At 38.4% G+C, this 23,898-nt stretch overlaps 1 protein-coding gene across 1 annotated transcript in view; it reads right to left on the bottom strand.

The window, feature by feature from the left end:
- GYS2 (glycogen synthase 2) overlaps nucleotides 1-23,898 on the bottom strand; it is a 70,366-nt gene that overhangs the window by 25,042 nt on the left and 21,426 nt on the right. The window contains exons 5-11 of the mRNA XM_025879872.2: nucleotides 14,939-15,083; nucleotides 11,560-11,677; nucleotides 11,256-11,376; nucleotides 8,578-8,684; nucleotides 7,647-7,706; nucleotides 6,638-6,716; nucleotides 5,744-5,857 (exon numbers count right to left, since the gene is read on the bottom strand). Of these exons, the coding sequence (XP_025735657.1) occupies nucleotides 5,744-5,857; nucleotides 6,638-6,716; nucleotides 7,647-7,706; nucleotides 8,578-8,684; nucleotides 11,256-11,376; nucleotides 11,560-11,677; nucleotides 14,939-15,083 (744 nt within the window). The remainder of the gene's footprint in view (nucleotides 1-5,743; nucleotides 5,858-6,637; nucleotides 6,717-7,646; nucleotides 7,707-8,577; nucleotides 8,685-11,255; nucleotides 11,377-11,559; nucleotides 11,678-14,938; nucleotides 15,084-23,898) is intronic.

The raw sequence follows: 23,898 nt of genomic DNA, 5'->3' as shown, positions 1-23,898 counted from the left end.
TCATCAAATCAGCAGACCACTGTACTCCTGGCAGATATCAGCAAACAGGGATTCGAAACTCATTGTCCTACTTTGGCATTTCTGAGCCTGGGAAAATCTGTACTCTCCAAAGCCCATTTTGGAACATGAAAATATCATGGCTCATTCCTTTTGTTTCCAGCCAAACAGAATGACAGCATAACTAAATACTAATGCAGCTGCTCTGGGCCCTGAACAGCCAATGACGGAGGCCCCGGGCAGAGGAAGGGATGTTAGAGGTCAGCCCAAGGTTACTGGTAGGATTAAATGAGATCCTGTATACAAAAGCCCCCAGCAAAGCACCTGGCTCACAGCAGGCACTGGATCAGTAGGGGAAAAAAACAAAAAAAAAAACAAATAAAAACCAAAACGTTGTCCAACCACATTTATCCTGTGAGGGAATTAAGATCCCAGGCAGTTAATTTACTTTCACAGAGTACTGGCACAGGGTCAAGACTTGGAGTCTGCACTGTAGGTTTTTCTCAGAACACCCACTGCCGAGGCAGAATTGATGATAACTTCAAATTCAAAATAATCTGCAACGTTTCCTGAATCATGTGTTGCATTCATATAAAGCACTCATCCGATGGGAGAATCAACATTGTGAAGATGTCAGTGCTACCTAGAGCAATCTACACATTCAATGCAATCCCCATCAAAATACCAACCACCTTTTTTCAAAGAAATGGAACAAATAATCCTAAAATTTGTATGGAACCAGAAGAGACCCAGAATAGCCAGAGGAATACTGAAAAAGAAAAGCAAAGCTGGCGGCATCACAATTCCGGACTTCCAGCTCTATTCCAAAGCTGTCATCATCAAGACAGTATGGTACTGGCACAAAAACAGACACACAGATCAATGGAACAGAATAGAGAGCCCAGAAATGGACCCTCAACTCTATGGTCAACTAATCTTCGACAAAGCAGGAAAGAATGTCCAATGGCAAAAAGACAGTCTCTTCAACAAATGGTGTTGGGAAAATTGGACAGCCACATGCAGAAGAATGAAACTGGACCATTTCCTTACACCACACACAAAAATAGACTCCAAATGGTTGAAAGACCTAAACGTGAAAAAAGAAAAAGAAGAAGATAACAAGAGAGGAAGAAAAGGGGAGTATGTCAGAGGGGGAGACGAACCATGAGAGATGATGGACTCTGAAAAACAAATTGAGGGTTCTAGAGGGGAGGGGGGTGGGGGGATGGGTTAGCCTGGTGATGGGTATTGAGGAGGGCACGTTCTGCATGGAGCACTGGGTGTTATGAACAAACAATGAACCATGGAACACTGCACCAAAAACTAATGATGTAATATATGGTGATTAACATAACAATAAAAAATTAAAAAAAAAGCACTCATCCGAGAGTTAAGAACCACTGTATAGAGTTCTGTAAATATGCAGGTGATCAAATGAGTACTCACATTAGCACAGGGCCTGAGTCAGTGTTAAGCTTTTAAAGGATACTATTTATAAATAAAATACCTAATTATGAGTTGACCAAAATTTATCTCAGTGCTTTGAGAGTATATTGCTATGAAGGGGCTATTCTTTTATTTCTTGTGCGTGTGTTTGCTTCATGATAATAACCAATGAAAGTCTCAAACTATTCATGAGTTTATCTATATAAACATAATTTGTATGAGACAAACTTCCTTCTCCATTCACTCTACAGAAGCTATGTGCTTTTATATTTCTGTGTCTTTTTATCTACTTCTGCCGCCTCTCTGTATGATGAACTGTTATCCACATGATAAACTCCTGCTCATCAGTCAAGATCTAGCTAACATGTCATCCTTTTATAAAACATTATCAAATTCTCCAGGCAAAGATAAATCCTCCATTTTCTACTCTCGTCATACCCTGTTTGCACCTCTCTTCTGAAAGTTACTGGGCACCATCATCTGCTACGTACCCAGCTAAGTACAGATAAGAGCTGACATTTATCACGCACTTGCCACGTGCCACATACTGCACTAACTGCAGCATCTATCACTTATTTAAGCCTCACAACAATTCTGTGAGTGTGCGCCTATTTTGCCACCATTTTACAGATGAGAAGACTGAGGTAGATTAAGTAAATTTGCAAATTGATTAAGTGGCAGAGATTTAAAGGCAGACAAGGGATCTCGATTGACAGCCCCAACTGCTTCCCCTCTGGAGAAACTACAGCAGCTGCTCTAGCCTATAGACCTGGCAGAGATGGGTACTAGTGCCAACTCATTTCTGCACAACCAGTGACTCTTTTAATGGGCAACTTTTGGTTGGAAAATCCCTACTCCGACTAATAGGAATCCCTATTAAAATTCTTGCATGCAATTGCTCATAGAATAAGGCACCCATCTGCCTACCAACCTGAAACTGTTTGGTAAGTGAACAAATCACATGAAAGTAAAATATAAAAGGAAGGTTTAGATATAGGGAGATGATGTGTGTGGTAATGCTAATATATTTAAAATAAGTCACAGTAAACCACAATTCAACCCCCCCACACACACACAGAGGCATCTTTTGTATTAAGAAAGGAAGCATTGGAAAATTATTCAGAATCTGTGTTAGCTATAGATTAATTGTACTGTTGAAAACTAAACTTTTTGGCACACACAGAAGTGCACATGTTTCTGTGTGTGTGTGTGTGTGTGTGTTTCTTTCCCCTAGCTGACCAGCCATGTTAGTGGTCCGCTTTTCCCTTTATGAGTCACTACATAGCGCTGCTAGGTGTGTATATTTTTAATGCATTTGCTAATTTTTATTAATTCTAGTTTTTGTTAATGAAATTTGACTTTCTGTAAAAAAAAAAAAAGGTTGAGAGGTGTTTAGAACTGGCTGCAGTCTGTGGGTCTTCCCTCCTCACCCTTCCTTCCCCCTCTTTCCACCGCGTCGGACTACCCCTCCCCACCTGCTTTCACTTTCAATCTCTATCCTGCACAGGCATTTTCACCAATAAGTGTTTTCACATCTAATCCTGTCTCGGTGTCTGCTTCTCAGAGAATGGAATGTGAGAAAATTTATATGAGACACGACTGCTGCCTCAAAGAACTCACAGTCTCACCGGAGAAATGGACATACATATTTTAAAAATACAAATAACTCAGTGTGATGATTCCTATATTTGTGGTAGATATAAAGCATCTTGAGAATGCAGATAAGAAAGTGATTGCCCTGTCTGGAGTAGATGAATGCATGTTGGACAAACAAAAGGAAAAAAAGACTTCTAGGTTGGATCCCAAAGAAGCTGTTAGAATGGCTGAGATAGGGGCACTTCAGAAAGAATAACAACAGCAAAGACACAGAGGGATGAAGTGTTTAACACTTAGGAAATAATGTACTTGTCCTTTCCTGAAAAATGGCTTCACTGTTATCATATTAACACACACACACACACACACACACACACACACACACATCAGCAAAGCATACTTTGTTCAGAGCTCCCAATTTCAGGGGACCTTCCAGACTCAGTCTTCCCGAGACCAAAGGAAGCATGAACCACAGTCATGGCTCCACATCCCCTGTTCAGTCTATATTTATTTTATATATCGTGTGCCAGGCACCGGACAGATCCTCAGAGGAAGAGCCACAGGTTTAAACATAAGTGTGACAAAGTTGTGTAAAACAGAAAGCTACAGGAAAATAATAGGCTTTCTTTCTGTCACTATTTCCTTTCCGAGAGAAAAAAAAATTGAGAAGGACTGGTCTAAACTACATGAAAATGAAGTCAAATTAGCGCTGATAAACTCTGAAGTGAGGTAAGTTCCTGCAGATCCAATTGTGCTGATCCAATTGTGTGCCTTTGGGAGATACATCCCTGCATTTCCAGGGAAAAATCTGTAGCCTGCCTATAATGTGATGTGTGCTAGCGGTAAAAATTTTGGAAATGCAAAAACACAAATGAGAAAATAAAAGTCACCCATAATTCTATGGCACAGGGAAATATACACACATATGTGTGTGTCTATGTACACACTCATGCATGTGTGTGTAGAACATGTTTAAAATGGATGGGATAACACCACATGGAACATTTTATAAACAGCTTGTGTCAGTTAATTCTGTACTATGAGCTGTTGCTATCTGCTACCATGAAAATTTTTCCTGCCTTGATTTCTGAGATATTTTTCTCTTCTAATTCTTGCTCTTTTCTTGCACTGACTTTTCCTCCTCTAATCTCCTCTTAAATCTTGAGGTTTTCTTGGGTCAACACTTTTTCTCTGCTCATTCAGCCTGGTCTTCCAGCATGGCAAGGTCGTCATTCCCAGGTATCCCCTGCTGCCCCTCCACTGATAGCTCACTATTAAGCCCTGTTTTCTAAGTACCCGTGAAACATCTTAACTTGAATAGCTCACATGTAACTCAAATACAATCTACCAAGAACTGAACTCAATTCTTGATGCAATCCTCAAGCCAACTCTGATAAAGTCTTTCCTTAGTTTTTTAGAAAGTGTTGACTAAATACTGAAGCCAGAAGGCTATCATCCTTGCCTTCTCCCTCTTTTTCCCTCCCAGTGACCATTGGTTATGAAGTATGATGTTTTCTATATACAACCACCTCTTCCATTATTCCGTCCTCTCTAGCGCTTCCGGCGTGGCCTTTGTAAGGGCCCCTTATCATCTCTCTCCTGTCCTGTGGCAGGAGATCCCTAACTTGTCTCCCTCCACCACATCCACTCATGCCTATATCAAGGAGTGAATGCAAGGTAAGGAATGAATTTACAAATAGACTATTTTTTTTTTCAAGAGATTTTGCAGAGAAGAATAGAAAAGACCAAAACATTTAAAAACATCAAGAGAAGACCAGGTTAAGGCAAAGTTTGTTTGCTTTCTAATGTGAGAAAATTTAAGGAATATCTGTAGACAGCAAGGCAAGGAGCTAGTAAACCTGCAGTATAAGGGAAGGTTAACAGGGTAAGTTTCCCAAGCATGTCGGAGGGAATGAGATCCCACAGCAATCCCCAGAACCCAAAGGAAAATAGGGAAGAATAGGTCAAAATCTATATTTGAGAGGCACTGAAGGAGTTTATACATTGAATTCTCAAGTCATCTGCTAAAGGTGAAAAAAGGAAGAAAAAGTGGGACCTTTGAAAAGATTGGTAAAAGCTTGTGACAACCTGATCTTGAATACTGGTGAATGGGATTGAGTAGAGATAAGCAACTGTCTACATGTTCAACATTGTGTCCCACACTTAGCACTGTGCCTGAACATAGTACTCCCTCAGTACACATCAGAGAGACTAAGCTCCACAGTGGCAGAAACCAGGTCTTAATAAAAAAACTCACACTGTACTTAATCATTTAGAAACTCAAGCGTCAAAAGAATGAATTGGTCTATAGAAAATTCCATAAAAAAATCATTAGTCATATTCTCTGAAACTGGAAGCTTCTCATATTATTCCCCTAAAGTTGAACTTTATCAGGAAGAAACAAAGACAATTCATTTTCATCTCAGAGATTCACTAATTAAAGTAATTCTTAGAATATGTTTGTATCATAAATATTAGGCAATTTCCCTATTCTTACTGATAATATTGTACAATGTTAAGAATGATACTAAAATAGTCATTAAATTTTAATTACCCAAGACAGGAAACAGAATTAATTTTTTTAGGAATATCATTTGAAATAGTTCTGAAACATGTCAAAACAAATACGGAAGACTTCTAATAAATTCTGAAAAAGTATATTCTATGTCATTTTGAAGTGCCTTGTGTAAACAATTAGTTCTACCTTGACTCTGTCCGTGCGGCTGTTGAAAAGTCCTATCCGTCTAATGGTGCTGAGGATGGGATCAGTGGAGTCATCAATCATGTTGTGAGTGGTCACTGGAGGCAAAGACTGTCGCTGAAGTCACAGAGGAAAGAAAATGTCAATTGTGGAAAGAATTAATAAGTGTGACTAATTTCAACAATAGGTTATTGGCAACATGTCATCCAACCGTTATGCCTTCCATCTTTTGGATGACACTAATGATGATGACTAAGTTTTGTGTGGGTTTCAGAGGAGGATAATGGCTTGAAGAACTTCCTTTGGATATTATGAACACATGATACTTTTGTTTCTCACTTGCAGCCACTACGTGAAAGGCCTAGACTTCTTGATTGCTCCTAGGACCTATTTGGAATGAAGGTGTCCTGAAATTGTGACTTAAGATGAACTCCTCTCCTGGATCCTTCTAGCAGGGCTGTCCTCTGATGGTGCCTAATGCCTCACTGTTATGACAAGATGTCAGTGCATGCCTATCTTCCCTTTTTTCAATAAGTCCACTCAACTGAGAAACATTCACCTTTTCTTGATCGTGACTCAAAATGCTATGCTTTTCGAAAATTTTGAGGACTATTTTGTTGTCATTGCAATATATAGAGTTTTTCAAATGGATATGTTGGTTCCAAAGGAACTTTTTAAGTGGATACAAGATAAGTTTCATGAAATTTTTTTAAGGAGCCCTGAAAAGCACTCAAAAGAAAATAAGCCAAGTTTTCATTTAGGTGAATGCATAAGAAAGACTTTTCTAGCTTTTGGGTTCACACATTTCCCAAACTAGCCCATTCCAATAAATTAAAATATTGGTCTAAATTGATTTTAACAATCTTGGGAAGTGTTGGGCACTCTTTTCTTTATTACCTGGGTTGAAAAGATGGCTCTTTTCATAATTGTTATATCATCTCGATCCAAAATCTTGTCCATGTCAGGAATTTCTCCTCTGTGGGCAAAACAATGTTAATAAGAAAAATAAAAATAACAGGCACTAATTCAATGCTTCCTAGGTGTCAGTGTTCCAAGCACTTTAAAAATAAATATAAAACAAACATGGTTTCCTGATGACGCTCATAGACAAATTCCTAGAGCATGAAGAAGTTTGATAAAAGAACAATTTTGATAGCATAAAAGAAGTTAAAATTCATTTCTAAAGCATTAATGTTGACCATCAGAAGGACACTTTCATTATATTTTGCCTACTCTTGAGTACTACATTCCGAAGTGGCCATAACTGTCCATCTCATCTATAAGTTGATATTTTTACTCGTTAAAGGAAATGATGCATGCCTGCCACCATCAGTCAGGAGACAACACAGCTTTCTCTTCATATTCTAACAAAATCCATATATTTTATATATATTTTTATTCTTTTATAATATATTTTGATTTAATTATTTAGATTTTATTTTATACATTTATATATTTCATTTATTTTATTATGTATTTAAATGTTTATTAAACATAAATATAGGTTACTTAACATTACTTAATGTTAATATTTTAATTTAATATATAAGTAAATATATGTATTTAATATATATTTTGACTTAAAAATCTCATGAAATTTCCCTCAGTTTCACATTGATATATTAACTCTTAATGAGAGTCCCATTGAATTAGAGCCTATTTGCTTATGGGAATATGTTCTCATTTGTACAACCTGTTTATAAGTATTCGTCAGATGAAGGATAAAACAAAACCCGTTCCCATGATATAATATTACTACTAATAATAATGATGAATATAATATAATTCAAAGGCTACTAATTCCTTTGTATTTGGAACAAAAGAAATACAGGATAGTGTATAAGTTGTTGAATTCGAATAGTGAAACCCTAAAATGTTTGAAGTGTTATGTACTCCCAGCACCTACCGTAACAATGCATCATAGAGTTTCTTCCCAAACTTTTCCTTCACAGAATGTGCAATGTCCCTGTATGAATTGAAAGATTTATAATTTAAACAGTGTCACAATTTAAAATCTTTGTTTGCCATGGCCATGCTGATGTTTTGTCAAGTGCATCCTTTGAAATTACGGGTCTCTTTTGTGGAATCTCTTCTACTGTTTTTCCTAGTTGCCAATTTAGCTTGAGTTCAAACCTTCAGAGCTGAGGCAGCAGAACACCCTGAGCGGCTCACAGAGTTTAACATTTTTTTGCTTGATGATTTTCAGGTGAGGGTGTAGGGGTAGGGCAGGGCAGTGGATGGAAGTATAGATGTAACAAGATGGCGAATTCATTGGTGATTGTTGAAGCTGGGCTATGGGCATGGAGGGGGTCATTATACTAATCTCTTTACTTTGGCATTCATTTTTAAATTTTCACAATAAAATTAAAAATAAATTCAACCCATCTTTAAAGATTCCCACAGACGTTTTTCCTTCCACGGTGGCTCATTCCAAAGTTTTTATAGTAACACAGTTTGATAGGCACTACATAATCTGACATAGTAGCCTATGAGAAGAGAATCCAGTAGCATTTGTGCTAAAATAATCTTTTTCTAAAAAGATTTTTTATTTCTTCGTTTGTGAGAGAAAGAGAGGGCAGGAACAGGGGGGAGGGTCAGAGGGAGAGGGAGAAACAGACTCCCTGCTGAGCAGGGAGCCCAACGTGGAGGGTTGATCCCAGAAGCCCAGGATCATGACCTGAGCCGAAGGCAGAAGCTTAACCAACTGAGCCACCCAGGCACCCCTTGTGCTATAATAATCTTAAAGAAAAAACAGTTTAAGGAGCTATATCAGAAATTATGCATGTTAAAAAAATCTCTTGACACTTATTGAGAACATTCACAAGATATGAGATTACCATAGCTGTTTCCGCACAGCCTGGCCTTTCAGCGTTTCCACATTGAAATTATTTGTCTTGGCAGGCATGATGAAAAACACCACCACTGTGACGTCACTTTTATGCATCTAATGAGGGATTAGGAAACACAAGTTAACTACCAAAGGTAAAAGAAAACATCAACAGATGGACCTTAAACTTAAAAAAAAAAATGTTTTAAATTACCTTTAGATAAAAGGAATACTTATTTATGATTCACAGAGAAATTAAACCCACCTTTCTGAAGCTTAACTCAGAAATATTAGTTAAATCTGGCTTTCAGTCAAGATCTGTTGATTAACAATTTGAAAATTCAGACATAAAATATTTTCCTTAAGCAGCTAAAATATATAGCAATTGCTAGTGACATCACAGTGCTTTTCTGGGGTTAAAAAAAAAGTCACATGAATGTGAGCTAATGTTACAAGGCCAAAATTAGCTCTTTAAAATTTCAGATTGGAAAATTCATGGGGGTTTACTTTTGTTTTATTCTATTTTTTTCTAGTTTAGTCACATTGATTTGCATAAATAGATTATTTACACTTTTCTGTTAAATGTCTTACCATAATGCCACATTTTGGTTTTTTAGTCCTAAAGTACAGGAACAAGCATGTGCTCAGCCCCTCTGGCGTGTCAGGCACTGTGCCGGACACTTTAAATGCATAATTTAATCCAATCCTCATAAAAACCGTGAACAATAGATATCACTCTCTTCATTTTACTAATTGAAAGAGTGGCATGAGAGTTTCAATATTTTGTCTGAGATCCTATGACAGGTTATTGGCAGAGCTGAGATTCAAACTGGTGTTTTTTGATCCTATACTCTGTTTTCTTTTCCTCTTCCCTAGCACATCCCAGAAGGAAATGACATATCCAAACCACTGTGAGAATGGGAGCATAAACTCACTTAAAACCATGCACATATGAATGTTTGTATATTCTGGAAATGAATATATCCTAAATGTGGGCACTGCATACTTATAGACCCCTCAAGGGTCTGACATTCTATTAAAATAATCTATAGAAGTCATAGAATAGGAAACTAACTCCAGGAGTAGCCAATGTGCTATGAAAGAATAAATGTACTATATGAAAGAGAATGCTTTCTTTTAATTTCTCCAAGTATTGTAATGATCTTTGATGTCTAGAATAGCAATTGGCTTTTTCTTCATACTTAAAGATAAAGTGACTATTTAATAAATGTATAGATAAATTGATTAATATCCCTAAACATGATATATGTTTGATATAACTTTGAGTCCATCTATAAAAGCTTGTTGAATAGATGCACACCAGGAAATATTATGGAATAAGATTATTCCTGCCTATTAAAGAATAATCTATGTGGTCTTCAGTCCTATTTTACAGAGTTGGGTTTTTATTAATGTATTATTTCCTTATTAAGTGGTATCAGTAAATCTTTTAGTATACTTGGTGTGATGTCTGCTCTAAGGCAAAAATAAATCTATGTCCAAGGAAAAAAATTAACTGGAGAACAGTACAAGCTCAGGAAAGTTTAGGTTGTCTTGGTATCTCAGTAAGATTGAAATTTTACACTGGTCTCCTGTAGCTTACTGTTATTTATTTTATACTTTTACATGATAGGATTAGAATATAAGCCAATAACTTTAATCACTAGCTATTCCATGGTACCATTTTGCATAGCTGCTTCTATTGGCACAGGTTTTATTGCTGGCTTAATTGGGAACCTATATTAAGTCCCACCTTCCTGAGCAGAAACTGATTCCACATGGAAGTGGGAACCTCCTTTCCCCTCCTTTTTTCCATGTGGTGGGACACCTCCTGGTTTCATAGCTCAAGACTCTTATTAATCTCGGGGAGGAGACATGGCTGGTGAGTAGGGAGAGGAATAGTGTTTGTGTGTGTCTACCCCTTGTACAGAGAGCAACTGGTTGGTTGCCAGCTGTGTGGTAGAGGCTCCTCTGAAGGCCTTCTTTGGTTGGGGGAGCACAGCAAAGTGATGAGCTAGCTAGGTCTAATAGCAAGGTTCAATATCAGGAAGCCTAAGGGTGCCATATACCAAGCCACATCTTTCATTACAGTCTTTATTGGTTTTATTTTATTTTTTATTTTTTAGATTTTATTTATTTATTTGAGAGAGAGAGAGAGAGGGACAGAGCAGGGTGAGGGGCTGAGAGAGAAGCAGAATCCCCGCTGAGCAGGGAGCCTGATGAGGGGCTCAATCCCGGGAGTCGGGGATCATGACCTGAGCCGAAGGCAGAACCTCAACCGACTGAGCCACCCAGATGCCCCTCAGTCTTTATTGGTTTTAAAAATGGCAAATTTTGTTCTCCATTTGCTTGATTTCTTCATATTTATCTTTCAACTGGTTAACTCTTGGGACAGGGAAAGGAATGTTTAATGTCATCTTAGGAAAGTATAATGTCATCTTAAAACAGAACACAATAAGCTTGTGGCTCTCTTAACAAAATACCAGATAACAGACAGATACACAAGTGAACAACATGGTGGTCCCAATATGTAAATTGAAAAGCTGGAGCCATTTTCAGAATAAGGTTGTCATTTTAAGTATTCACAATCACATATCTGTTGGATACTTCTTAAGAAGCCAGAAAGTTCTTTACTTCCCACAGAAGGAAATCTGCCTATTATTGCATGGTGTTCTACAGCGTTCTTACCCTCAGCAGAAAATTTAGCCTGGATAAGGCTTCTAGGAAGATGTCAGCTCCTTTGTTGGAAAACTCATATCTCCCAGCAATGAAAAGGAACAAAGTCTTTTCAAGATCAAAGTCCAGATGACTAAAACAAAACAAAACCGTTTCAAATGAAATAAGGCAACAGCAACAAAATATACAAATAAATTCTGTTAAAGTTCAAAGGGGGCTGGGAAAGATAAACATTTACTATAACAATTTTGTTTTTCCTATGCCATAGGTCCCTAAGACACATGTCATTTTTTTTTTTAAATAAAGAAGAGCATACCCATAGAAATGACCTCGAACAAAATCCTGGATCCTGGCCTTGTACATGGCGTGTAGATTTTGAAACTCATGTACCGCTGAAAATTTCTTAACATTCAAGCCATTTGGAGTAACCACATCTGGAAAAGCAAAAAAAAATCATCACAAAAATCTTCTTTTGAGAGAGGGTACCATTGTAGAAAAATAGTGTGTTTAAATATATAAAATTAGATGTCCCTTAACATTTCTAGTTTCTATCATAGAACTGAAAATTCATAAAACATCACAATAAATTCTTGAAATGGGAAATTAGGAGTGAGTGACCAAAATAACATTAACTAGTAAAATGAAACATCTAATTAAAAGCACTAAGAATGATTATTATAGTTTTCATTTATAGATGGCTTACTATTGCTCTGAATGCTCTAAACACTTTATAATGTAACTCATTTAATCCTTCCAAGAAGCAATGGAGTAGGTGTTCTTATCTGCATTTTCAGAGGCAAAAACTGAGGCCCAGAGTTGTTAAGGAATCTGTCGGAGAACACAAGTATCAGTAGGAGTAGAATCCATGCAGTCTCCTCCACATGTTGTGTCTGTAGCCATGTTGTGCACGAAACTACCTCTTAGCATCTTAATTGGCCAAGCATGTGGGAAATGTAGTATTTGGAAAATTGGAAAGGCAGTCCTTTATTTCTAATTCCCAGAAGTTTTTACTCAAGCAGGAAGACATTTTGGTCTTCCAGAATAATTATTAGTCTGTGACAAGATAGAGACTCCTCAGGGTACAAGATGGGAACTACCTAGTGACTTGAATACATGGGTTGCTGCATTTAGTAGCAGCAAAAACAAATGAAATTTAAAAAAAGAAGCTATGTCAAAAAAATTTAACACATGGCAATGGAGATTTGAGCTATAATTATAAGTATGCCATCATTTTGAAGGATATTTTATAATTAACAAGCTATCTTTTGAAACGGTTCCACAAAATCAACAAAGGCTTCTTGGTCATTTCTCATAAAAACAACAACAACAAACTGCTGGTTCTTCTGATTTTTTACTAAGTAATTGGGCAAATTCTGTACTGCGCAGCAGAGTCAATTTTAGGTTGCCAAGGTTTCTAGTGAAAGCCCTCATATGAATAATTCCTACAGTGTGATCAGGATAGTAGACAATCCCCCCTTACAATATATTTCCCTTTCCATAACATTATATAGTACTTACTTTGTTCTAGACTCTAGTGTATTTGATAAATACCTAATTTAATTTTTATAAAACCATATAAAGTAACTTATGTTTCTATCCCCATTTTATAAGTGAAGAAACTGACCTGTAGAGAAGTTATTTGCCCAAGATCAAGTAACTACAAAGTAAAAGAGGTAGCATTTAAAACTAACCCAGCCTGGAGGGGCCTGGATGGTTCAGCTGGCTAAGCTTTGGACTCTTGATTTCAGCTCAGGTCTTGATCTCAGGGCCATGAGATTGAGCATGCCTCGGGCGCCATGCTCAGCTCAGAGTCTACTTGAGATTCTGTCTCTCTCTCTGATGCTCCACCTGCCCGCCCCCCCACCCCGGCCTCCGCACTCTCTCTCTAAAATAAAATTAAAAAATTACTAGAATAGAATAGAATAGAATAATAAATAAAATAAAATAAAATAAAATAAAAAAATAAAATAAAATAACAGGCAGCCTGGCTCTGAGGTCTATACCTTTATCCACTATGACAGTCAGCTGTCTTGTCCAAAAAGGTATAGAAGCCAAGAATGTATATTAATATCACTTTATTATGACTTTAATTCCTCTGGAATTTTTCCAGTGTTTCAGAAATGAGGCTATATTTGGCAGCAGGAAGAAAGATAAGATTGTGTAGACATTTGATAGGATAGTAGTCTCAAGAGAAAGTTTTATTTTAGAATAGGAAAAAAACAAAGAATTTTTGTAAGCACAGAAAAGGATACAGTAGACAAGAAACAAGAAAGATGTAAAAAGAAATAACATATTGATGGAGTAAACTTCTGTAAGGGGCATGGCAGTGAGAATCCAAGAGAACCTTAGGGAATACTTCGAAAGACAAAAGAAGAACATAGGATCTTTATGCTGCCATTATTCAAATTTCTTGGATTCTTCCTCTTTTTTTAACTACCTAGCACCTTGAAATACCTCCTTCAGATATCCAACTAGTATCTGGAAGAAAGACAAAGACAAGATCACAGGGATTAAAGAAGAGAATATATTCATTAGGACTGTTTGGTAGCAAATAACAGACCCAGTGCTAACACCAGGTAAGTAGGTACTAACACTGGCTTACCTATAATAATGAGGAATTTATTCATGGGATGCTAGAGTGTCTCATAGCAAAGGTTTAGCTGGGCTTCAAGAATTAGTTTAAACCATTAATTTAAATCACTGTGGAGAATCTAGAGTTCTCCCAGTCTGTTTCCATTTTTCATTGTACTTCATTGTAGTTTAGCCTTCTTTTTAAAAAAATTTTCAAAAGATTTTATTTATTTGAGAGAATGTGTGTGTGTGTATGTGTGCATGAGCAGGGGAGGGGCAGAGGGAGAGAGAGAATTTCAAGCAGACTCCCCGCTGAGCAGGGAACCCCACCAGGAGATCTCACAACCCTGAGATCATGACAGCTGAAATCAAGAGTAGGCAACTTAACCAACTGAGGCCACCCAGGCGCCCCTAGTTTAGCCTTCTTTGCATCCCATGCAACATAAAAGAAAAATGGACAGTGCCAACAGCTGCAAAGCTGACATACCTATCCTTAATGAGTGCATCCATAAAGACTCATCTGTTTAGCCTCCCTCTTGTGGGAGCATTCTGATTGGCTGGTTTATGCCAGGTATCTACTTCTGGGCCAATCAGCTCTGGCCAGATGATAGGGTCATGTTTTATGAACAGGCCTCTCAGCATTGCAACCTCTGGATGGGTCTGGGGATAGTTCCCAGAAAAGCTTTCAAAGTCTTTGGAGAAGTAAAACAATAGGTTTCTACTAAATAGGACCAATGAGGCAATATCGTTAGATGTAGGACTGGGATAGTCTTGTATGAATTTCTTATATTTTCTGAACTTTCATTTCCTTAAAATAGAAAAGTTAACTTGCTTACATACACCAGGTCACTGTGACAACCCTAGGGCGTAGGCTCATTTCTAGCATAGCCCATTTATTCACCAAGCACAGATTGAACACTTCTATGTTCTGGATATACCTTAGGGTTGGTGTTACCACAAAGTTACCGACATTGAAAAGTAAAATACGTGTAAAGATTTGGGTGGTAATAGTGAATGCAAGTTTTCCTCTATTATTTTAGGCTTTTTTGTTTCAAACAAAAGTTTTAGACTCTAATGTCATTTAGGACTGAAAGGTGGACAGCAAACTCAGAGATATTAATTACCAGGCTTCCTCTTCAGCACATGTTCTGCTTCTATTGCTGTTATTTCGGATACTGTGGTGAACACATGAGCACAATGGACAGAGGCCCGCTCCATGCAATACCGGTGGTAAATCTGCCTTTCCCCAGCCTCTTTGTCTATGTTAAACTGTTAACAAAAAAAAAGAAAAGAAAAGAAAAGAAAGAAAAAGCAAATCACATATACATTTGATATACTTTTGCTCATACAATTGACCCTTGACCAACATGGGGGTTAGGGGGACCGACCCTCTGTGTAATCAGAAATCCATATTTAGGGTGCCTGGGTGGCTCAGATGGTGAAGCATCTGCCATCGGCTCAGGTCATGATCCCAGAGTCCCAGGATCAAGTCCCGCATTGGGCTGACTGCTCAGCGGGGAGCTTGCTTCTCCCTCTGCCTCTCTCTCTCTTTCTCTCTGTCTTTTATGAATAAATAAATAAAATCTTTAAAAAAAAAGAAATCCGTATTTAACTTTTGACTCCCCCAACACTTAACTACTAATAGCCTACTGTTGACCAGAAGCCTTACCAATGACAAAAACAGTTGATTAACACATATTTTGTATATTATGTGTATACTATATACTGTATTTTTATAATAAAGTAAGCTAGAGAAAAGAAAATGCTAGTAAGAAAATCATAAGGAAAAGAAAACACATTTATAGGACTGTACTGTATTTATCAAAAAAATCCATGTATAGAGGTGCCTGGGTAGCTCAGTTATTAAGCGTCTGCCTTCGGCTCAGAACATGATCTCAGGGTCAAGGGATCAAGCCCTGCATCGGGCTCCCTGCTCCATGGGAGGCCTGCTTCTCCATCTCCCACTCCCCCTGCTTGTGTTCCCTCTCTCACTGTGTCTCTCTCTGTCAAATAAATAAATAAAATCTTTAAAAAAGAAAAATCCATGTATAAGTGGACCCATGTACTTCAAACTTGTGTTGTTCAAGGATCAACTGTACTGATCCTTCTACACAAGCAAAACAAAATCACATATTATTCACATTGTTTTTCCTCAGTGCTGTGTAAAGGCTTATGACCACAAAAAAGTAATAACTTGTTATTAAACCTATTACTAAAATGCACAGCTACTCATGCTTTATTTTATTTTATTATGTTTTGCTATTCACCATACATTACATCATTAGTTTTTGATGTAGTGGTTCCATGACTCATTGTTTGCGTATAACACCCAGTGCTCCACTCAATATGTACCCTCTTTAATACCCATTACCAGGCTAACCCACCCCCCCACCTGCCTCCCCTCTAGAACCCTCAGTTTGTTTCTCAGAGTCCATAGTCTCACATGGTTTGTCTCCCCTTCCGATTCCCCCCCTTCATTTTTCCTTTCCTACTATCTTCTTCTTTTTGTAACATATAATGTATGATTTGTTTCAGAGGTACAGGTCTGTGATTCAACAGTCTTACACAATTCACAGTGCTCACCATAGCACACAATCTCCCCAATGTCTATCACCCAGCCACCACACCCCTCCCACCCCCACCACTCCAGAAACCCTGTTTGTTTCCTGAGATTAAGAATTCCTCATATCAGTGAGGCCAGATGATACATGTCTTTCTCTGATTGACTTATTTCGCTCAGCATAATACCCTCCAGTTCCATCTACATTGTTGCAAATGGCAAGATTTCATGGTTTTCTGATGGCTGCATAATATTCCATTGTATATATATACCACATCTTCTTTATACATTCATTTGTCGATGGACATCTTGGCTCTTTCCATAGTTTGGCTGTTGTGGACATTGCTGCTATAAACATCGGGGTGCACGTACCCCTTCGGATCCCTACATTTTTATCGTTGGGGTAAATACCCAGGAGTGCAATTGCTGGGTCATATGGGAGCTCTATTTTCAACTTTTTGAGGAACCTCCATACTGTTTTCCAGAGTGGCTGCACTGGCTTACATTCCCACCAACAGTGTAGGAGGGTTCCCCTTTTTCCACATCCTCGCCAACATCTGTCATTTCCTGACTTGTTAATTGTAGCCACTCTGACTGATGTGAGGTGGTATCTCATTGAGATTTGGATTTGAATTTCCCTGATGCTGAGCGATGTTGAGCACTTTTTCATGTGTCTGTTGGCCATTTGGATGTCTTCTTTGGAAAAATGTCTGTTCATGTCTTCTGCCCATTTCTTGATTGGATCATTTGTTCTTTGGGTGTTGAGTTTGATAAGTTCTTTATAGATTTTGGATACTAGCCCTTTATCTGATATGTCATTTGCAAATATCTTCTCCCATTCTGTCGGTTATCTTTTGGTTTTGTTGACTGTTTCTTTTGCTGTGCAAAAGCTTTTTATCTTGATGAACTCCCAATAGTTCATTTTTGCCCTTGCTTTCCTTGCCTTTGGTGATGTTTCTAGGAAGAAGTTGCTGTGGCTGAGGTCGAAGAGGTTGCTGCCTGTGTTCTCCTTTAGGATTTTGATGGACTCCTGTCTCACATTGAGGTATTTCAACCATTTGGAGTCTATTTTTGTGTGTGGTGTAAGGACATGGTCCAGTTTCATTCTTCTGCACCTGGCTGTCCAATTTTCCCAAAATCATTTGTTGAAGAGACTGTCTTTTTTCCATTGGACATTCTTTCCTGCTTTGTCAAAGATTAGTTGACCATAGAGTTGAGGGTCCATTTCTGGGCTCTCTATTCTGTTCCACTGATCTATGTGTCTGTTTTTATGCCAGTAACATACTGTCTTGATGATTACAGCTTTGTAATAGAGCTTGAAATCTGGAATTGTGATGCCACCGGTTTTGCTTTTCTTTTTCAACACTCCTCTGGCTATTCGGGGTCTTTTCTGGTTCCATACAAATTTTAGGATTATTTGTTCCATTTCTTTGAAAAAAGTTGATGGTATTTTGATAGGGATTGTGTTAAATGTGTAGATTGCTCTAGGTAGCATTGACATCCTCACAATATTTGTTCTTCCAAACCATGAGCATAGAACGTTTTTCCACTTCTTTGTGTGTTCCACAATTTCTTTCATGAGTATTTTATAGTTTTCTGAGTACAGATTTTTTGCCTCTTTGGTTAGATTTATTCCTAGGTATCTTATGGTTTTGGGTGCAATTGTAAATGGGATGGACTCCTTGATTTCTCTTTCTTATGTCTTGTTGTTGGTGTATATAAATGCCACTGATTTCTGTGCATTGATTTTATATCCTGCCACTTTATTGAATTCCTGTATGAGTTCTAGCAGTTTTGGGGCGGAGTCTTTTGGGTTTTCCACATAAAGTATCATATCATCTGCAAAGAGTGAGAGTTTGACTTCCTCTCTGCCAATTTGGATGCCTTTGATTTCTTTTTTTTGTCTGATTGCTGTGGCTAGGACTTCTAGTACTATGCTGAATAGCAGTGGTGATAGTGGACATCCCTGCCGTGTTCCTGACCTTAGGGGGAAAGTTCTCAGTTTTTCCCCATTGAGAATGATACTCGCTGTGTGTTTTTCATAGATGGCTTTTATGATATTGAGGTATGTACCCTCTATCCGTATACTCTGAAGAGTTTTAATCAAGAATGGATGCTGTACTTTGCCAAATGCTTTTTTTGCATCTATTGAGAGGATCATATGGTTCTTGTTCTTTCTTTTATTAATGTATTGTATCACATTGATTGTTTTGTGGATGTTGAACCAACCTTGCAGCCCAGGGATAAATCCCACTTGGTTGTGGTGAATAATCCTTTTACTGTACTGTTGGATCCTATTGGCTAGTATTTTGGTGAGAATTTTTGCATCCATGTTCATCAAGGATATTGGTCTATAATTCTCCTTTTTGATGGGGTCTTTGTCTGGTTTTGGGATCAAGGTAATGGTGGTCTCATAAAACGAGTTTGGAAGTTTTCCTTCCATTTCTATTTTTTGGAACAGTTTCAGAAGGATAGGTATTTATTCTTCTTTAAATGTTTGGTAGAATTCCCCTGGGAAGCCATCTGGCCCGGGCTTTTGTTTGTTGGGAGATTTTGATTACTGCTTCAATTTCCTTAGTGGTTATAGGTCTGTTCGGGTATTCTATTTCTTCCTGGTTCAGTTTTGGTAGTTGATACGTCTCTAGGAATGCATCCATTTGGTAGTTGATACATCTCTAGGAATGCATCCATTTCTTCCAGATTATCTAATTTGCTGGCATATAGATGCTCATAATATGTTCTTATAATTGTTTGTATTTCTTTGGTGTTGATTGTGATCTCTCCTCTTTCATTCATGATTTTATTTATTTGGGTCCTTTCTCTTTTCTTTTTGATAAGTCTGGTCAGGGGTTTAGCAATCATATTAATTCTTTCAAGGAACAAGCTCCTAGTTTCGTTGATCTGTTCTACTGTCTTTTGATTTCTATTTCATTGATTTCTGCTCTAATCTTTATTATTTTTCTTTTCCTGCCGGGTTTAGGCTTTCTTTGCTGTTCTTTCTCCAGCTCCTTTAGGTGTAGGGTTAGGTTGTGTATTTGAGACCTTTCTTGTTTCTTGAGAAAGGCTTGTATTGCTATATACTTTCCTCTTAGGACCGCCTTTGCTGCATCCCAAAGATTTTGAACAGTTGTGTTTTCATTTTCATTGGTTTCTATGAATTTTTTAAATTCTTTTTTAATTTCCTGGTTGACCCATTCATTCTTTAGTAGGATGCTCTTTAGTCTCCATGTATTTGAGTTCTTTCCAACTTTCTTCTTGTAATTGAGTTCTAGTTTCAAAGCATTGTGGTCTGAAAATATGCAGGGAATGATCCCAATCTTTTGGTACCTGTTGAGACCTGACTTGTAACCTAGGATGTGATCTATTCTGGAGAATATTCCATGGGCACTAGAGAAGAATGTGTATTCTGTTGCTTTGGGATGGAATGTTCTGAATATATCTGTGAAGTCCATTTGGTCCAGTGTATCATTTAGTCTTTATTTCCTTGTTGATCTTTTGCTTAGATGGGTTGTCCATTTCAGTGAGGGGGGGTGTTAAAGTCCCCCACTATTATTGTATTGTAGATGTGTTTCTTTGCTTTTGTTATTAATTGCCTTATATACTTGGCTGCTCCCATGTTAGGGGCATAGATATTTACAATTGTTAGATCTTCTTGTTGGAGAGACCCTTTAAGTAGGATATAGTGGCCTTCCTCATCTCTTATTACAGTCTTTCTTTTAAAATCTAATTTGTCTGATATAAGGATTGCCACCCCAGCTTTCTTTTGGTGTCCATTAGCATAGCAAATGGTTTTTCACCCCCTCACTTTCAATCTGGAGGTGTCTTTGGGTCTAAAATGAGTCTCTTGCAGACAGCATATCGATGGGTCTTGTTTTTTAATCCAATCTGATAGCCTATGTCTCTTGTTGGGGCATTTAGCCCATTTACATTCAGGATAACTATTGAAAGATATGAATTTAGTGCCATTGTATTGCTTGTAAGGTGACTGTTACTGTATATTGTCTCTGTTCCTTTCTGGTCTATGCTGCTTTTAGGCTCTCTCTTTGCTTAGAAGACCCCTTTCAATATTTCTTGTAGGGCTGGTTTCCTGTTTGCAAATTCCTTTAGTTTTTGTTGGTCCTGGAAGCTTTTTATGTCTCCTTCTATTTTCAATGACAGCCTAGCTGGATATAGTATTCTTGGCTGCATATTTTTCTCATTTAGTGCTCTGAATATATCATGCCAGTCCTTTCTGGCCTGCCAGGTCTCTGTGGATAGGTCTGTTGCCAATGTAATGTTTCTACCATTGTAGGTTACAGATCTCTTCTCCCAAGCTGCTTTCAGGATTTTCTCTGTCTCTGAGACTCGTAAGTTTTACTATTAGATGTCAGGGTGTTGACCTATTTTTATTGATTTTGAGAGGGGTTCTCTGTGCCTCCTGGATTTTGATGCCTGTTTCCTTCCCCACATTAGGGAAGTTCTCTGCTATAATTTGCTCCAATATACCTTCTGCCCCTCTCTCTCTTTCTTCTCCTTCTGGGATCCCAATTATTCTAATATTGTTTCGTCTTATGGTATCACTTATCTCTCGATTCTGCCCTCGTGATCCAGTAGTTGTTTATCTCTCTTTTTGTCAGCGTCCTTATTTTCCATCATTTGGTCTTCTATATCACTAATTCTCTCTTCTACCTCATTTATCCTAGCAGTTAGAGCCTCCATTTTTTATTTCACCTCATTAATAGCCTTTTTGATTTCAACTTGGTTAGATTTTAGTTCTTTTATTTCTCCAGAAAGGGTTTCTCTAATATCTTCCATGCTTTTTTCAAGCCCAGCTAGTATTTTTAAAATCATCATTCTGAACTCTAGTTCTGACATCTTACTAATGTCCGTATTGATTAGGTCCCTGGCAGTCAGTACTGCCTATCGTTCTTTTTGTTGATGTGATTTTTTCCATCCTGTCATTTTGTCCAGAGGACAACAGATGAATGAGAGAACAAAATGCTAACAGGGTAACAATGACCCCAGAACAATATACACTAAACAAATCAGAAGAGACCTGAAACTGGGGGAAAAGAAAGGGAAAGAAAGAAAAAAGATAAAAGAAAAAAGATTAAAAAAAAAAGAATATGATCAAATATGATCCGGCTGGTGCATAGATCAGTGCCACACACTAGATTTTGGGCATATTTTGGTCTGTTAGACAAAAGTGCCTCCCAAAGTTTTAAAGAAAAAAAAAAATATATGTACAAAAATAAGGGTAAATACAATGAAGGGATGGAATATGATTATAAAAATGAAAATTATAAAAGATTTTATAAAAGGAGTTAATAAGAAAAGAAGCTGGCTGAAAAAAGAAAGAAGAGGAATTGAAAAAGAAAAAAAGGGGGGGCAGAGAATGTGATCAGGCAGGAGACTAGAACAAAGTCATATACTAGAGATTTAGGGTATATTCTGGTCTGTTAGAAAAAACTGTATCCCAAAATTTTAAAGAGAGAACAACTTATATATATACCAAAAATAAGGTTAACTACTATGAACGGATAGAATATGACTCTAAAAATGAAAAATAAAAAAGATTTTTTAAAAAGGGATTGATAGGGGCACCTGGGTGGCTCAGTTGGTTAAGCAACTGCCTTCAGCTCAGGTCATGATCCTGGAGTCCCGGGATCGAGTCCCGCATCGGGCTCCGTGCTCAGCAGGGAGTCTACTTCTCCCTCTGACCCTCTTCCCTCTTGTGCTCTCTATCTCTCATTCTCTCTCTCTCAAATAAATAAATAAAATCTTTAAAAAAAAAGGGATCAATAAGATGTTGGTTGAAAATGGAAAAAGAAAAATTAAAAAAAATAGAAAAAGAAAATTTAAAAAATTAACTTTGAAAGACTAAAGAATCAGGGGGGAAAAAGCCAAGAATTCTATGTGCTGTATTCTCCTAGCTCTGAGGTTTTGCCATTCTCATTGATCAGTAAACTTGGTCTTGGCTGGCTATTCTTGCCCATCTTCTGGGGGAGGGGCCTGTTGCCGTGCTTCCCAAATGTCTTTGCCGGAGGCGGAATTGCCCTGCCCTTGCCATCCGGGCTAAGTGATCTGCTCGGGTTTGCTCTCAGGAGCTTTTGTTCCCTGAAAGCTTTCCATACAGCTTTTGGAGAACAAGAGTGAAAATTGCAGCCTCCCAATCTCCGCCCCGGAGGAGCCGAGAACTCAGGGCCCCACTCCTCAGTGTGCCCCCAGAGAAAAGCAGTCAGTCACTCCCGTCTCCCCAGTCTCCAGCCGTACTCCATGCTCACCCGGCCTGTGATCTGAGCATTTCTATCTCTGGCACCCGACCCCTTGTGGAGTCTCCAAACCCAGCAGAACCCTGTGGTGTGCTCCCGCGCCGCTCCTCCTGCGGGAGAGAGGGGAGTCTCCCCGGATCTGCTGCTTGTTGGGTCCCTGCTGGAGGAGCAGTGGCCCGACTGTGTCACCGATCACAGTTTATGGTAACCCCGAGCTGTGAGCCCGCACTTCGGCTCCGTCTCTGCAGCCGACTTCCCTGCTCCAATACCTGGGAGCTCTGCCACACTCAGGCACCCCCAGTCTTTCTGTGACCCCGAGGGTCCTGAGACCACACTGTCCCACGAGGGTCCCACCCCCCACTTAGCCACTGGAGCAATGTCCTTCAGTGGAGCCGACTTCTAAAAGTTCCGATTTTGTGCTCTGCGGCTCTATCACTTGCCAGAAGCAGTGGACAGAGGCCCCCTCCCCTGCCATCTATCTTCTCAAATATTGCTTTGGATTCACTTCTCCAAACGTCCTAACTTCCAGAAAGTGGTCGCTTCTCTGTTCAGAGAGTTGTTGCTACTCTCCTCTTCGATCTCCTGTTGAGTTCGTAGGTGTTCAGAATGGTTTGATCCCTATTCAGCTGAATTCCTGGGACCAGACGAAATTTAGGTCTCCTACTCCTCCACCATCTTGCTCCTCACTCCCCCCCACCGCTACTCATGCTTTAAAAAGTATTGTTCAGGGACACCTGGGTGGCTCAGTCGGTTAAACGTCTGCCTTGGGCTTGGGTCATGATCCCAGGGTTCCAGGATCGAATTCCACATCAGGTTCCTTGATCAATGAGGAGCCTGCTTCTCCCTCTGCCTACTGCTCCGCCTGCTTGTGCTCTCTCTCTCCCATGCTCCCTCTCTGGCAGAAAAATAAATAAAATCTTTTAAAAAAAGGTATTTTTCACTTCATTTCTGCTTCTAAACTGCTATTTAATCCCCTAAGTAAATTTTTCTACTTTGCTATAATTACTAGAATTCATAATTTTTTGGTATTTTAATTATATTTACTCACCTTACATCTTACAAATATTGAGCTAATTCCTTTCCCCATGGTCCTTATCATATTTTCTCCATAAACAAAGAAACAAAACTGACATTAAGCTCAATACTGAAAATAAGGATAATTATTATCACTCCTAATTCACTTAAAAGATACCCGACAAAGAGAAGAGACAAATGCTTTTCCAGGGTTGTATAACTCTCACAAATGTATAATTTCAAGGGAGTGTACAGTTAC

Source organism: Callorhinus ursinus, unplaced genomic scaffold, assembly GCF_003265705.2.
Source record: "Callorhinus ursinus isolate GAN/ISIS: 27379988/994484 unplaced genomic scaffold, GSC_fseal_2.0 scaffold27, whole genome shotgun sequence".
NCBI classification, from domain to species: domain Eukaryota; kingdom Metazoa; phylum Chordata; class Mammalia; order Carnivora; family Otariidae; genus Callorhinus; species Callorhinus ursinus.
The sequence above is the reverse complement of the archived record's forward strand: the minus strand, read 5'-3'. Positions and strand labels throughout refer to the sequence as shown.